We start from the raw sequence: 14,532 nt of genomic DNA on the forward strand, positions 1-14,532 counted from the left end.
ATAGTTTGATTAGCTTTGTGCTATTTTTGTAGTGTAAAATTCGCACCAAACGAGCGCAAATTAAGCTAGCATTTGGCTGATTCGTGTTTGTCAAAAACGTTCGAAAAGTAATTAATATCATAGAGAATTTCACAATTAAGCCCTTCTAAAAGCCGGAAATGAATCCCATTTTGATAGTTTTCTTACTTAAATATTGAGATGCATGAAATATTGATAGTTTTTTTTACTTAAATATTAATAAGCATGAAATATGGAAATATATGAGCGATTGTACGACTTGTGTTGCGATTATATTCATGTAATGATTTCTTCTAGGTCTGGCTGAAACTTACAAATGGCTTGAGAGCTTAGCAATGACGCAAACTAACAAATGATTTGGCGCCCTACTAATTGGTATATAAACGAAATCATCCATAACCAAACAGTCCTTTCAAAGACTCCAAAGTCACTAACGGTCCTTTTCAGGATCCCAGAAGTAACATGAAGATCTTATTTAGAAAACTGTCTTAAGCCTCCGCTCTAATTCCTAGAATACAAATGCAGTCTTCCGAAACCGAATGATACTTTCAGGTAGTTTTCAGGAATACAAAATCCTAAACGGCAAACGGTATCAAATCAGTTAATATCTGCACACATCTCGAATGCAGTCTTACGTCAATCTCGTGGATAATCTCTGACATTACCTACCCCATGTTTTCTTTGGTGCGTAATCGAAAATATTGTTGAATTCAATAAAATTATCAGGTTTTTGTAAAACACAACAATATATTTTCAACTCAGACTTTCGATAGTTTAGCTACCATTTTCGCCCCATTAAAAAGTGGCCGTTTTTACCCCACCACTTCGTTTTAATTTGGCGAAGTTAAAACATAAAAAAAAAATTATCATGAAAACTTCCAGCACCATTCGATTCAGCTCATCTTAGTTAGCCAAAAATACTCACTGAATATGATTTATTCCTGGGAATATATTCTACCACCCGAAAATTCAGCCACTAGAAAATTTTACTTTTGACTCACCGCACTCACTGACTTTTGAGGCTCAACTCGAGATGCCAGGTAAAAATTTCGAGTTGCAACAGTTTGTTAATCCGAAAAAATGTCTTCGGGCTTTCGTTGCATTATAAGGTATGAAACGCCAAACTAGAATTGGCGAGTCTGTAAATTTTGACGAAAGTCTGCTAAAAACTCGATTTTCAAAAACCTGCAAAAAATTCTGCTACAAAAAATGTCTGCAGCATTATATAAGAAATATGCAGATCTGGCAACTCTAGGCTCAACTGAGTGGATGGAATGTCAAATGAACAAAAGCCAATTGTAGCTAATGCTTGTGCCCACGTATAGAAGGCTCAACCGATGGGATGTGACGTTTAGTGTTCGAATTATTGCGAGTGGCCATTTACACCACGTGGTCATTTTTACCATGTGGCCATTTTTGCCTCGGTCTGATTATAACATTTTTTTTACGAGTTCTTGTAAATTGGATCTAATAATTACCATTATCTATAAATATATATATATAAAAAAATAGGTATTGAATTCACTCTGACTTCGGATAACTTTTCCGAGGTCTGAAGGGCTGAGTTTCTTATACCAAACGATTCAGATTAACAAACTAAGCAAATGTTTGTGTGTGTGTTTGTATATGAGTACAAATGTGGATCTTAGAAATAACTGCATAGATTTTGACCAAATTAGTTGCAAATGAAAGATCTTCCTGGAAGTATGTACGGTATTATTTTTGTTTTTGGATCTGATCCCAATTAAATAAGACAAAGATTGTATGAATCCGTTACTTATTCACTGGGATATCAATACTTTTGTGTTTCGATTTTTTTTCTCTCAAAGTCGACTTTAAAAAAATAAAAACTTTTTTTCGAGATATCATCGATACAGATCTCAATGTTTCATGATTTTTTTAAGAATATCTGGTATTTCACTGAGGTTTGCTTTTTATGCAAATTTATGCAAAGTTTTGTGGTTTTTATGCGGTACCCCCGCGTAAGAAATTGTTGTTTGATATGCTTAATATATAGTAGGGGAGAGAGTTCGGTTACCGGCACCGTTCTATTTTAAGCTTATAACTTCTGACTTAGTGAACATTATGCGGACATCTATACATAACTGGAACGCTAAAGTCCCTAGCTAACAACTGATCAAGAAAATAAGTTGATTCATTTGATTAAAACAAAATATTATCAATTTAGTAAAGCGATAAATTTTTGCCATTTCAAAAAAGGTGTTCGGTTACCGGCACCCCAAGAAATTTCACTAAAAATGAAAAAATATAAGTAATGACTGCAGTTATTCAAATAAAAAACAGAAATCTTTTGCTTTTTGAAGCGTTTTGGACAAAAGTCTTCATTGTCTGAAGGTGACTTCGCCTTGGCTCTCTTGGTCGATGATTTGAATGGTGACGCCATTGGTGTTGATTTGGCCGGTCTTCCACGTTTTTTTGCATCTCCTGTATGAGCAGCTGGACGTTTGGCCAAAACTTTGGCTTGCCTTGTCTCGACAGCAGCCTGCATACCACTGACGATTTTTCACGATTTGTCGATAAAAATGGGGTGCCGGTAACCGAAATCGGTAGACATTTTGGAAATGACAAAAAAAATCTTTGGTTGCGAGAATTTTTATAGCATCCGTTTTATGAGGTGAAATCGAAATAGATCGATTTTACCTCATAAATATTCCATCCACTCACCTTTCCGATTGATGCTCTTCAATTTATGATACTATAAAAAAAGGAAGAAAAAACATTTGTGTTAATTTTCACGCAATTAAAATTTGTTTTGAACGCAGCAAAAAGTACAAGCGTCTGTTTACTTCGGTATACGGCACAAAAAAAAAACGTGCTGCTATTATACACACATGACATTTGTCAGAATGACGCTATCTGCTTTCTGTCAAAAGTTACGGTGGGATTCCGGCACCCGTACACTGCCGGCAACCGAACACCTTCCCCTATGAGTGCAAATGCATAAGTCTGAACCCCAAAAATCACACAAAAAGCATTCAAATGCAAACCGTCTGCTTGATTGTGACAAAATGGAAATATGTTCGTCATAATATTAGCAAAGGAATAAATTTAAAGTTTCGGGGACAATCTTGGAAAAAAGATGCACTACTCGTAAATGATCCATTTTTTCCACTCATTCTTTTGATCCACTTGAGATATCTATCAACAATAGAGAGCACCTTGTCGGTAATAATTTTGTAAGAATATTTACACAAAGTTAACCGGTTGGCAACTTTCCTAAAATCCACGCAGTAACGAGAAAACGTTTACGAGGGTATTCTACTAGATAAAGTTGCTGATAAAGTTGTTGCACAAGTGCAGTAACTTCATAGCGTCATCCCATTGAATGAGTGCTTCACAAAAGAACGAGTTGCCGCCTCGCTAGCTTGCACTCTTGCTGAGAAAAGTCATCTTGGCGTATGGCGGGAATAGTGCAGTTCTTCTCTGTTTGCTGTGTGCCAGCGTGCTACCGAATAAATTGAGTGAATTGAATATAAATTTCATCACACATTCTCAAATATATCCGCATACTAAGTTTCTAGCAAAAAAAAACCCATGCCTTAGAGTTCCCTCTCGGAGCTGGTTATTTTTGCTCAAACCAGAGAAAGATTTGATAGAAAAAAAACACGGCATAGATCATAATCACGGTTCGGTCACTATTCAAACTTATCAGCAGACCTTTGACAAAAGTTTGGTAACTGCACCCAGAGGCCCGACTGTGGCAGAATTCGAAACTTTGCCCGGACGTTCGGGAAAACTTGGAACAGTGGAGTGGGTGCATTTTTTTTGTGCTAACTCACCGCGTCTCGTGCCGTACAAATATGGTCGCATTTAGGGTTGGCGATGCGGTTCCGTGGAACTATTGTAATAAAAGTATGCAAGACATTTTCATTTTGCCACCCGACAACGATCGCTCCAGGGTTCATTCGTTTCGCAGCTACTTGCGAGAGAAAATACGAACCAGCTATCATGCTAAGAGTCACAGAATGTGAATACCTTCACTCCGGTGAAGGGGAAAACTTTTCAAATAAATGAATGCATAAATAAGCGTTATACGACGAAAGATGAATAGCTCCTCAAAGGGAACCGTGCCTTTGCTTGCATGTGGAAGAATTCGTCGCATGATTTATCCGTTCGTACGAGTGCGGTTATATAGACATTTTTTGCTGTTTGTGCAGTATGTTTTTTTTACTTCAAACTGACGATGCTACCGAAGGTAGGTTAAACTTCTATTGTGTAAAGAACATTTCATTTTTCTTTCTACAAAGAAAGAAACTCTTTAATAATCAATATAATTCAAGTGTAACATTTGTAAGGAGTTGGTGAGTTATTATCGAATTTTATCGTCAGTGATTGAGAATCAAATTCAGTTTAACGGCAATTTTTTCGCGTGCTGGACGAGTTTCAATACTTATCAAAATAATGATTGTCAGCTTGACAACTGAACAGCGAAATAGTTTTTTCACTCAAATTTATCCGCGGTACATTTTTCCATACCTGGACGTATTTTTACAAACCTAATGCATTTAAAAGAAATGAGTTGACGCGTCTAAAGACGCAACCAAGACGTTCAATTCAAATTAGTATGATTAGATGATATTAGATGATAAAATGCAACATCGTTCAACTTGTCTTAGGAGCAGCAAATTGTTATGTTTCTTTCATAGTACACAGAGGGTATTTTTAACGCGGTTTTTATGCTGTTGTTGCAGCCTTTTTACGGGGATTTTCGAAGTTACACGGCTTTTTTTACGCGGATCTAAGGAGTTACGCGGTCATTTAGGTAATGCGGTTTTTACGTGAATATTCAAAGCTCTTCGATTTCACTGTTTTGTCTAAGAAATGCATGAAACGTCGAGATCTAGTGTTATATCAGATTCTTTTAAGTCAACTTATTTTCGATTTTTTCAAAAATAATTATTTCAGACATTCGGCATAAAAAAATAATTTTTCGTCTTATGTTTCGTCTTTGATTCATCAGTGCGTGACAGTTTATATTAAACTGCTACCGCGACCTGACAGCTCAACAAAAACCGCTAGGCAGACGTAAAATTTATGCTATTTGCAAAACACTTGCATAATGTCTATACTGACGTCTCGGACAAAACAAATTTCGGCTTTCCAGCCGTGCCGATTTGAAGGGACAGGGAATTTTGTTTGTTTTCTTTACTCCTTAATTTATGCTAGGTGCACATTCCTATTTTTTTCAATTTGCTTCATCCGAGACATTTTGCACGCGTTTTTGCAGACATTGTTATTATGTAGTTTATTTATAACCGGCTTCTTTTTACAAAAAGTATTAACATTCTTTCGTATGCGGATTTCCAAAGTTACGCGGTACCAAAGTCTAAAAGTCGATTTTAGTCAACAACATTTTTTTTTGAGATTACATCACATCTCGACGTTTTAAGCATTTCCAAGACATTTTGCATCTAAAAAAATTTCGATTTCGGAAATTTCAAAAATTTTTAAAGTCGATATTTTTCAAAACATTTTTTTTAAATTAAACCAGAACGTTTCATGCATTTCAAAGACATTTGACGTCAAAAAATAAATATCTTTAGTTTTGCAGTTTTTTTTACACGGATTTTCGAAGTTACGTGGTTTTTAAGCGGATTTGCTAAGTAGTGTGGTTTTTTTGGACGTTTTTTACGCGGTACGAATCCCCGCGTGAAAAAATATCCCAATGTAGTATCTACTCTCAGTAACATCAGTAAAAATCTATTATTTCAAACATTGCATTTATAAACATTTTGATTTCAATTGTAGAGAACTCCCTTCGATTCAAAAAAACTTTCTCCACCCTTCCTTTCAAACCCAGACATCGACTTGCCTATCACGTGAAGTTTTAATACAACTTCATAGGTGAGGGGTATATTTAAAGTTAATTTTGACGCTTCATATAAAAATTATATACATTAGACAAGAGTTTTACTTTAAGCAGTTTTCGTTGATATGTCACTTATAGCATGGACTAGCTAAATTACTCGGCGTTGCTCGAAAATGTTTTGTAAAAGCGGACTGCAAAAGCTCGTGAAAATAGTCATACCAATTGAAATACCCTAAATGTGATGAAACCAGAGCTCAAAATTGTTACGCATTCTCAATGAAGGAATATAAACCAACAACCTCATGTTCGTTTTTTTACTGCGTTCATTCGTAAATGATCGTATCCAAAACAACTGAAGAGAGACGAAGCATTTTGAAACAAAAGAGAGTATCAATGTCAACGTGACTCGTCATCGTCTACAGGGAAAATGAGTCGAATTACAGCTCTCACTCTTTCATCGATATATTGAAAATCTGTGACGTTTTCTATGAAGAGTGTCTAGGATATAATAAATCGAAGTATTCACACCCCAGAGCCTCTTTGGAAAACAAAACTACTATAGATACCAACACCAACAGGTAAAAACTATTGAGTATAGTTTTCTGTCATTATCGTTTCTCGAAGCTTCGGTTGAATATCGATACTGCACAGTATGCGTTATACGCTCAAAGCCGAACACGACTGAAGGGAAATGATGCTCCGCTTATGTCGTTGACTGGACATGACTCTCGTTCTCGTAATTTGCAAGCGGAGCTGATAGTGACATTTATTTTTCGCCATTTTCGTTTATTTTGAGTCAATGAAAATGACTTCACATTAGCACACAACTTAGAAGCCTACCCGATTGGACAAATATCCGTTCATGTTCAGACTGCACACGACTAATATGTCATCTAAGATATCATAATAATAACAATTTTCACGGTATTCTCGGGTTAAATCGGGTCGGTTTTCTCTTCGCTCTTTTGGTAGAAACATTTCAAGTACCATTCTTTCTATAAATATCTTTCTAGTAACCTTCGAGATATTAAAATATCTGTGCTTGTGAATAATTAATGTTCCTCGTCACATACGATCAATGATGCTTCAAACTCCAGTTTATCGTCATAACTATGGTCGTATTTTATAATTACTGTTTAGTTAATATTAAGGTGTTGTTAATTTATATCTACTATCTTGAGGGTCGACACTGTCTGCAGTCATTTTGATTTACAAAAAAAAACGTCGATTACATGAATAATTTTCTAGTCAATTTAGGTTAATGTAGCCTCCCTTTGTTGACTATACCTACTCACTCTCTCTCTTGAGAAAATTCTCATGACCATCAATGGGTTGCCAGGAATGTGTTGTTCTCATCAAGAATTACTATTTTTTATCTATTTATATTTTTTATCAAATCCGTTTGAGATAGTTGCTAGGGGAGTGCGCATTTAAACAGAGTTTTTTTTTTATATAATTTATCCCAATTGGAACAAGTCGATCATAATTTTAGTACATTTTTATTTTTTAATTTCTGGAATTACTCACATCTTGTGTAATCCCAAAAAATTTTGTTTGAAAATATCGGCTTCAGGACTTGGAGAATTTGAGATCGCATAACTTCGGAAAAAAAAACTGCAAAATGGAAAAAAAAAATTTATGCCAAATATGAATTATTCATGTGAATTCACATCCTTGCTCTTCCTTGAGTACTATGGCTCTATAATTTTATATCCTTTCTCCTCTTATAATCTCTAGTTAGTTTGATATCGTTAAAAAACCGAAAAAAGTAAAAATTACTGACTGACAAGAAGTCATAAATAAAAAAGTAAAAAGCCAAATATATCAGAAATGCATGAAACGTCCAGTCTGGTATACAACCTTATTCTGAATAATGACGTATAGATTTTTCGATCGAATGTGGCTCGATCGAATCCTAGTTACCTTTGATTTTGCTTGCGTTATTATACACTGATAAAACTTTGCACGATCGATTAATATCTTAACAACATTACTATTTAAAATGCTTTTTCATTTCGATACATAACCAAAGCGATTTGTTTCAAGATTTCATGTGCAGCCTATGATTGTGAATGACGTCTGCAATCCCGATTCCGTCACTCGCCTGCCGACTGCCATCGCAGATCCAGTTCTTGATGCTGCTTTGAATTTATCCCCAGTTCCTGATGCCGCCATAATTTTTTCTCCAGGTAAAGCTTGGGAGGGTATATGTCCTCTCGAAGCTACACTCGATACTGCACCTCCTCAAAAGAACTCCTGTTTACAGCCAATGACTGAGAATGACTGAGAATCCCGATTCCGTCACTCGCCTGCTGACTGACATCGCAGATCCGGATCCTGATGCTACTACTGTACAACTAAAAATATACTATCAAAACGTGCGAGGTTTGCGCACCAAAATCGACGACTTCTTTGTTGCTGTTTATGATGCGGAATTTGATGTGATTGTACTATCGGAGACATGGCTGAACGACGACATCTCCTCGCTGCAGTTGTTTGGTCCTGGTTACACAGTCTACCGGAATGATCGTGACTCAAAAAGTGTTGGTAAAAAAAGAGGCGGTGGTGTACTTATTGCTGTTACTAACCGATTAATGTCAAAAGCAAACACAAATTGTAACAATATTTTAGAACAGCTCTGGGTTCATATAGGTAGTCGCGATTATAATGTCTGCGTGGGTGTGGTCTACATTCCACCTGATATGGCAAGCAACGCAACCGTGATACAACAGCATATTGATTCTGCATTGAATATTGCAAGTGGACTGGATCCTTCTACTTCTCATTTGCTATTTGGAGATTTCAATCAACCTGGTCTTGTATGGAAGAATACTTCCTACGGTTATGCTACCATCGATCCGTCATCTTCCTCTCTTTCGGGAGCAAATTGCACTCTAATAGACGGGATGTCTCTTTTAAATATGTTCCAAATTAGTATGGTGACAAACAGATTGAATCGTACTCTAGATCTTCTGTTCATAAACGAGGAAGCATTAGCGAAGCTGTCGAGCCTCTCGTTGGGATTGATCCTCATCATCCACCTCTTCTGGCTGAATTGACATGCTACCAAAAAGTTTGCTTCAACAATACTGTCGAAGACTCGAAATTTAACTTCTCGAAAACCGATTTCACCGGATTAAATAGCTCATTAGAGTCAATTGATTGGGCATCTCTTTTGGATAATGTAACTGATGTCAATGTAGCGGTAGAAAAGCTTACACATGCGCTGAAATATTTGTTTAATCTACATGTACCAGCGTCACGACCTCGCCCAAAACCACCTTGGTCAAATCGGCACCTTCGTGCACTGAAACGCGTAAGAGCAGCTGCACTTCGGCATTATACAAATCGACGCAACCCTATAACTAAGCACGAATTCACTCTCGCTAGTAACAACTACAAGGTCTATAACCGCATGCTTTATTCTAGACATGTTTTACAAACACAAACCGATCTTAAACAACATCCAAAACGTTTCTGGTCTTTCGTGAATAGTAAACGCAAGGAGGTAGGCCTCCCTTCTACTATGACTCTTGGAAATGAATGTTCAAATTCATCTTCTGGAATTTGCAACTTGTTCGCTAAACATTTCTTAAGTGTCTTCGAAACAATTTCATTTGATCCTGCTCAGATGGAATTCGGGCTCAGAGATGTTCCTTGCGATATTATAAGTCTTGGTAACATTCAATTCACATGCGAAGAAATCATTTTTGCGTTGAAAAAACTGAAGTCATCAACATCAACTGGCCCAGATGGCATTCCTGCCATCATACTCAAACGATGCGCGAATGCACTGTGTGTTCCTCTAAAGATAATCTTCAATAAGTCTCTGTCGCAAGGAATATTTCCACAATGCTGGAAAAAATCGTACATGTTCCCTGTGTTCAAGAAAGGAAATAAGCAAGACGTAGCAAATTACCGCGGTATAACTTCTCTTTGTGCTGGTTCTAAGTTATTCGAAATTCTCGTTAGCAATGTTCTGTTTGAAAAAACCAAATCATACATATCGACCAATCAACATGGTTTTTTCCCCGGTAGATCAACAGCTACGAATTTAGTTCAATTTACGTCACACTGCATCAGAAACATTGAAGATGGAGCACAGGTTGATACAGTTTATACAGACCTTAAAGCAGCGTTTGATCGTGTTGACCATACTCTGCTACTTGCAAAAATTCGAAAACTAGGTGCATCGGAAACATTCACATATTGGCTCAAATCGTATCTTGTTGGCCGTTCACTTTCTGTTAAGCTTGGGAATTGTGAATCAAATAGCTTCTCGAATCTGTCGGGTGTGCCTCAAGGTAGCAATCTCGGACCTATGCTATTTTCTTTGTTCTACAACGACATCTGTTTTGCCTTGCCACCAGGGTGTAGGCTTGTTTATGCAGACGATCTCAAGCTATTTCATATCATTAGATCTGAAGAAGACTGCATGGCTTTACAACGACAAGTTGATGTCTTCAGCGACTGGTGTACGCGTAACCGATTGACGCTTAGTATATCGAAATGCTCCGTTATTTCATTCACACGCAAGAAAGAACCTATTCTCTGGAGATACACTATTTTTGGAGAATTCCTTGAGAGAGTATCAATTGTAAGGGACTTAGGTGTAGTACTTGATTCTCAGCTGTCGTTCAGAGACCACTACTCCCATATCATTGCACAAGCTAACCGGAATTTTGGATTTATCTTTAAAATAGCAAAAGAATTCAGTGACCCTTACTGTCTCAGATCATTGTATTTCACCCTTGTCCGATCTGTTCTTGAAGCTTCATCGGTAATATGGTGTCCTTACGTGGACGTTTGGATTAACCGAATTGAATCAATACAAGCTAAATTCCTCCGCTACGCCCTCAGATCTTTACCTTGGCGCAACCCGACAGAATTACCACCTTATACTGATCGTTGTCGATTACTGGGTATGGACACACTTTCAAAAAGGAGAAATATTTCCAGAGCTGTATTTATAGGAAAACTATTGATGGGACAAATTGACGCTCCTAATATCCTTTCTCAAGTAAATATCAATGTACTACCTAGAACTTTAAGATCGCGGAACTTTTTAAGACTTGACTATCAACGTACTGACTATGAACAAAACGAACCCATTAGGGAAATGTGTAATAGTTTTAATAGTGCTTATGAATGTTTTGATTTTTCCATTTCATGTGATGTTTTTAAAAATAGACTAACAAGATTATTGTAATGTATAAGTGTAAGCCAACAATGTAATATGAAAATGTATGTAGAACAGTATTATTGTCAACCGTCAGAAAAGATGAAGGAGTTTTTACGCCCAATTGGACGATTGGATTATTTTCAATTGGGCTTTTCCCCTCCCAATGCTTCATGGAGACTATAACAGGTCAGATGAAGGTATAAGAAATAAATAAATAAATAAACATGTATTGCAGTTCATTTGATACTATCATTTGATTGATCACATCATTCAGGTCAGCTATCCGAATGGTAAATCCTACTGTGAAACCCACTAAACATGTTTGTGATGAGTCACCCAGTGGTCTCACTTCACAACACAACTATTTACTGGAAGTTCTAACTACTACACTGATAATTTTGCTAATTGTTATCATGTACAGAAACAGTGTTCCGAAAGGCACCGACTAGAATTGGTCCCGTGCAAAAATTTTCCCTCCTATCTTTTAGAAGATTTGATTATTTTCTGTGATATATTATTCCCACAATAGAGACTACGGTAAGGATTTTTGCAGCGTGGCCTACTTTTACTTCCTGGCAAGAGAGATAAAGTTTTCGCACACAGCATTTCGTACCCTCAGCAAAAAAAAAGTTTCCTTTCACGCTTGTATGATTCTTATCGGAAGTAGCGTTCAAATCACCCGAGTCGAACTTTTCCATCCGTCATCGACCGAAACTACTACCACTGTTTTCAACACAAACCAACCCCCACACAGTTTGTTGCAACTCGTGATGCAGCTCAAAACAAGTGGGCGAAGGAAAGAAAAGCGGATGAAAATATTCTCCTCTCGTACAGTTGCACCCTCTGAAGAGCGCGTGTCAATAACCTCGAAACATTTTCACTGGCCAAAGCCATAAAACAATTTTATGTTAAAACATCGCATAAATCTTCGTAAGTCAACTTAACCCCAGCACCACCACCACCCCCACCGCTTTGTCGGACACACTGAAGATGCGCTGGTTGCCGGTTGTCGGATTGTTAGCAGAGTTGTTTGTTGAGTAACGTCATCCTGGCTGCCAGGAAAAATGAAAAAGCACAATGGCGATGAAATTGATGATCAGATTGTTAGTTTGTTACTCTGTTCAGGAATTTACTGCGATGATAGTTGGGTTGCAGCCGCCGCATGAAATTAACGTGTTAATAGATCCGCATGAAATTAAAAGTTAGTGAAAGAATACTGATCACATACAGGAAATTGCATTGAAAAATCATTTTAGCTGGCACTGATCGATAGTGATTATTCCATTTAAATGAAGGCTAATGGTTTTCGTTTTCACATAAATTGTCTATTTCATGACAAATCGTCGAAACGAACGATTGATTCAACGAATCAATTGGTTTGTATCATGACCTTCGCAACTGCAAAACCAACCACCCTTTTAACAAAATCAATCTTGATTTGATTGGATTTAAAGCTTGGCGAAAAATGGCACATGCCGCCGAAGCAAATCGAGATAAATTTGCGGTGGATAAAATGTAATTTCACAATCAAAACCCTGTACGCCAACAAAGCAGACACAACCCCAACCGTCGGGTCGGGTTTTTCGTCCTCGCCAGCGACGACGTAAAATACTTCCTACCTTCATCCCATATTGACAAACGGAAACAAAAAATAAAATGTTACAGAAAATAAATTGCTAGGAGATAAACGGAATGGATTCAGAGCTCCCAACGTATTCGTTGAATCCAATACATTTTGCTTTGATACGACGGCAGGAAGCATGGAGGGGATGCGATTCGATTTTCCCTATATAGCAGAGGTAATTTATTTGCACTGCTCATATCTGTTCTATAAAATCACTGTCATGGGCGGAAGAAGCAAGACAACATTTAGCAAGACATGCTAGAATCAAAAGTCAAACACCCACGAGAAGGGTTTGACATCGAGCGTGAAGATAACGCGTGCATATAGAAGAGATAACAAATTTCGAGGATGTTAACGTTCAAATACGCAAATTTCGGGTTGATTTATAAAGATCACTCGCATCGCATCCAACGATGGTTGTTTAAATTCTAGTAATGGTTGTGTACATTGAGTGAATCTAAGATATGCCGAAATGATGCTTCCGAAGCGATCGAAATATGAGAACCATTTTAACTATACGAACGTGAGAATCAATCATGTATATTTGAAGATTTTCGGTATATGTACTGCCCATACTCGCTTATCAGTCCCATATCGATTTTCGCCAATTTTAAGTTAGCTTGAAAAATGAAATCTATCCTAAGTATACTCTCAGAAATTGCAATTAAAGTTGAGGGTTTGTTCAGTAAAATGTGAAAAAAATATCAACTCATGTCTGTCGCATATGCTAAGTACCCGCATATCAGTCCCATTCAGTGCAAATTTCAATAATTTCATTTGTTGCAATATTGGAATAGCAAAGGTGTATTACCGATATTTCATGTGATGATACCTTGATTTAGCATTAGGTAGCACAATAAATCAAAAAATTCGGAAATAAAATTTTGATCGCCTTTTTTTCAACATGCCGATTTTCCATATGGAACAGATATATGTTACAAATATGGGCAGTGTAGGTCGAGTGTTTTACTTTTATTTATCTAAAAACTTGGAGTCGGTAATGCCAGAGACATAGCCGCGAAATTGACATAGGACTGCATTCGTGATGTGTATAGATAGCAATTGATTTGCTACCGTTAGATTTGCAGTATTGAAAAGGACCATTCGGTTTCAAAAAATTGTGTTTGTATTTTATTCTCTCTGTGACGCTTAATGCGCTCCGCAATTGATTGGGCCTCGACGAATTATGCGAACTTTCGTTATCGCACTTCCTCTTGGTCTTTGCCGCGTCGTATTTTGTCTGCATATATTGAGACATGTTCAAGCTTTCACCAATCTTCAAAGTAATTGATTTAAGTTCCGCCCATATTAGGTTTTCAAAACGAAAGCATTGCTTCATAAAAGATTCCCGATATGAAACTGTCATAATGTTATTTGGGATTCATTTCTAGGCCATTGCGAAATTTTCTCCCATATTAAACAATGTTCGGTGAATTTTTCTTTAACTCAAAGCAACCGAATGTTGGTTTTATTTGCATTCGTTTAATGCGCAGTCCGCACTGCGAACGGTTCACTATACTGATTATTTCATTAGATTTTTTCTAAACGGATTATTTTTACTTCCGATTTGCATATTTTGAAGAAGAATAATTCTAATAGTTCTTTTGGAAACCCTTAGAATGGTCGATAATTTGACTTTTCTGCGTCGCTCACATTTCGATGTACTTTTCTCTGTTTTCTGGATGATGACGCAATCGCAATTATCTCAATATTTCAGTAATATCAAAATGCTGTACGGGATAAATTTCTGGCATTCAGAAAGACCAAATTGTAAAATTCTCTACGATATCAAACACTGTCCGGAACATTTTTCTCGAACGCGATGCAGCGAATTGATAGCTAACGTTCGTTTGGTGTAAATTTCGCACAGCGAAAAAT

The 14,532-nt window shown here is 37.0% G+C and overlaps 1 protein-coding gene across 1 annotated transcript in view; it reads left to right on the forward strand.

The window, feature by feature from the left end:
- The first annotated feature begins 9,438 nt into the window (after nucleotides 1–9,438).
- Nucleotides 9,439–14,532, forward strand: part of LOC131429173 (uncharacterized) — a 107,470-nt gene continuing 102,376 nt past the window's right edge. The window contains exon 1 of the mRNA XM_058593221.1: nucleotides 9,439–10,998. Coding sequence (XP_058449204.1) covers nucleotides 9,480–10,998 — 1,519 coding nt within the window. The 5' untranslated portion in view covers nucleotides 9,439–9,479. The remainder of the gene's footprint in view (nucleotides 10,999–14,532) is intronic.

This window comes from Malaya genurostris, chromosome 2, assembly GCF_030247185.1.
Source record: "Malaya genurostris strain Urasoe2022 chromosome 2, Malgen_1.1, whole genome shotgun sequence".
Classification (NCBI taxonomy): domain Eukaryota; kingdom Metazoa; phylum Arthropoda; class Insecta; order Diptera; family Culicidae; genus Malaya; species Malaya genurostris.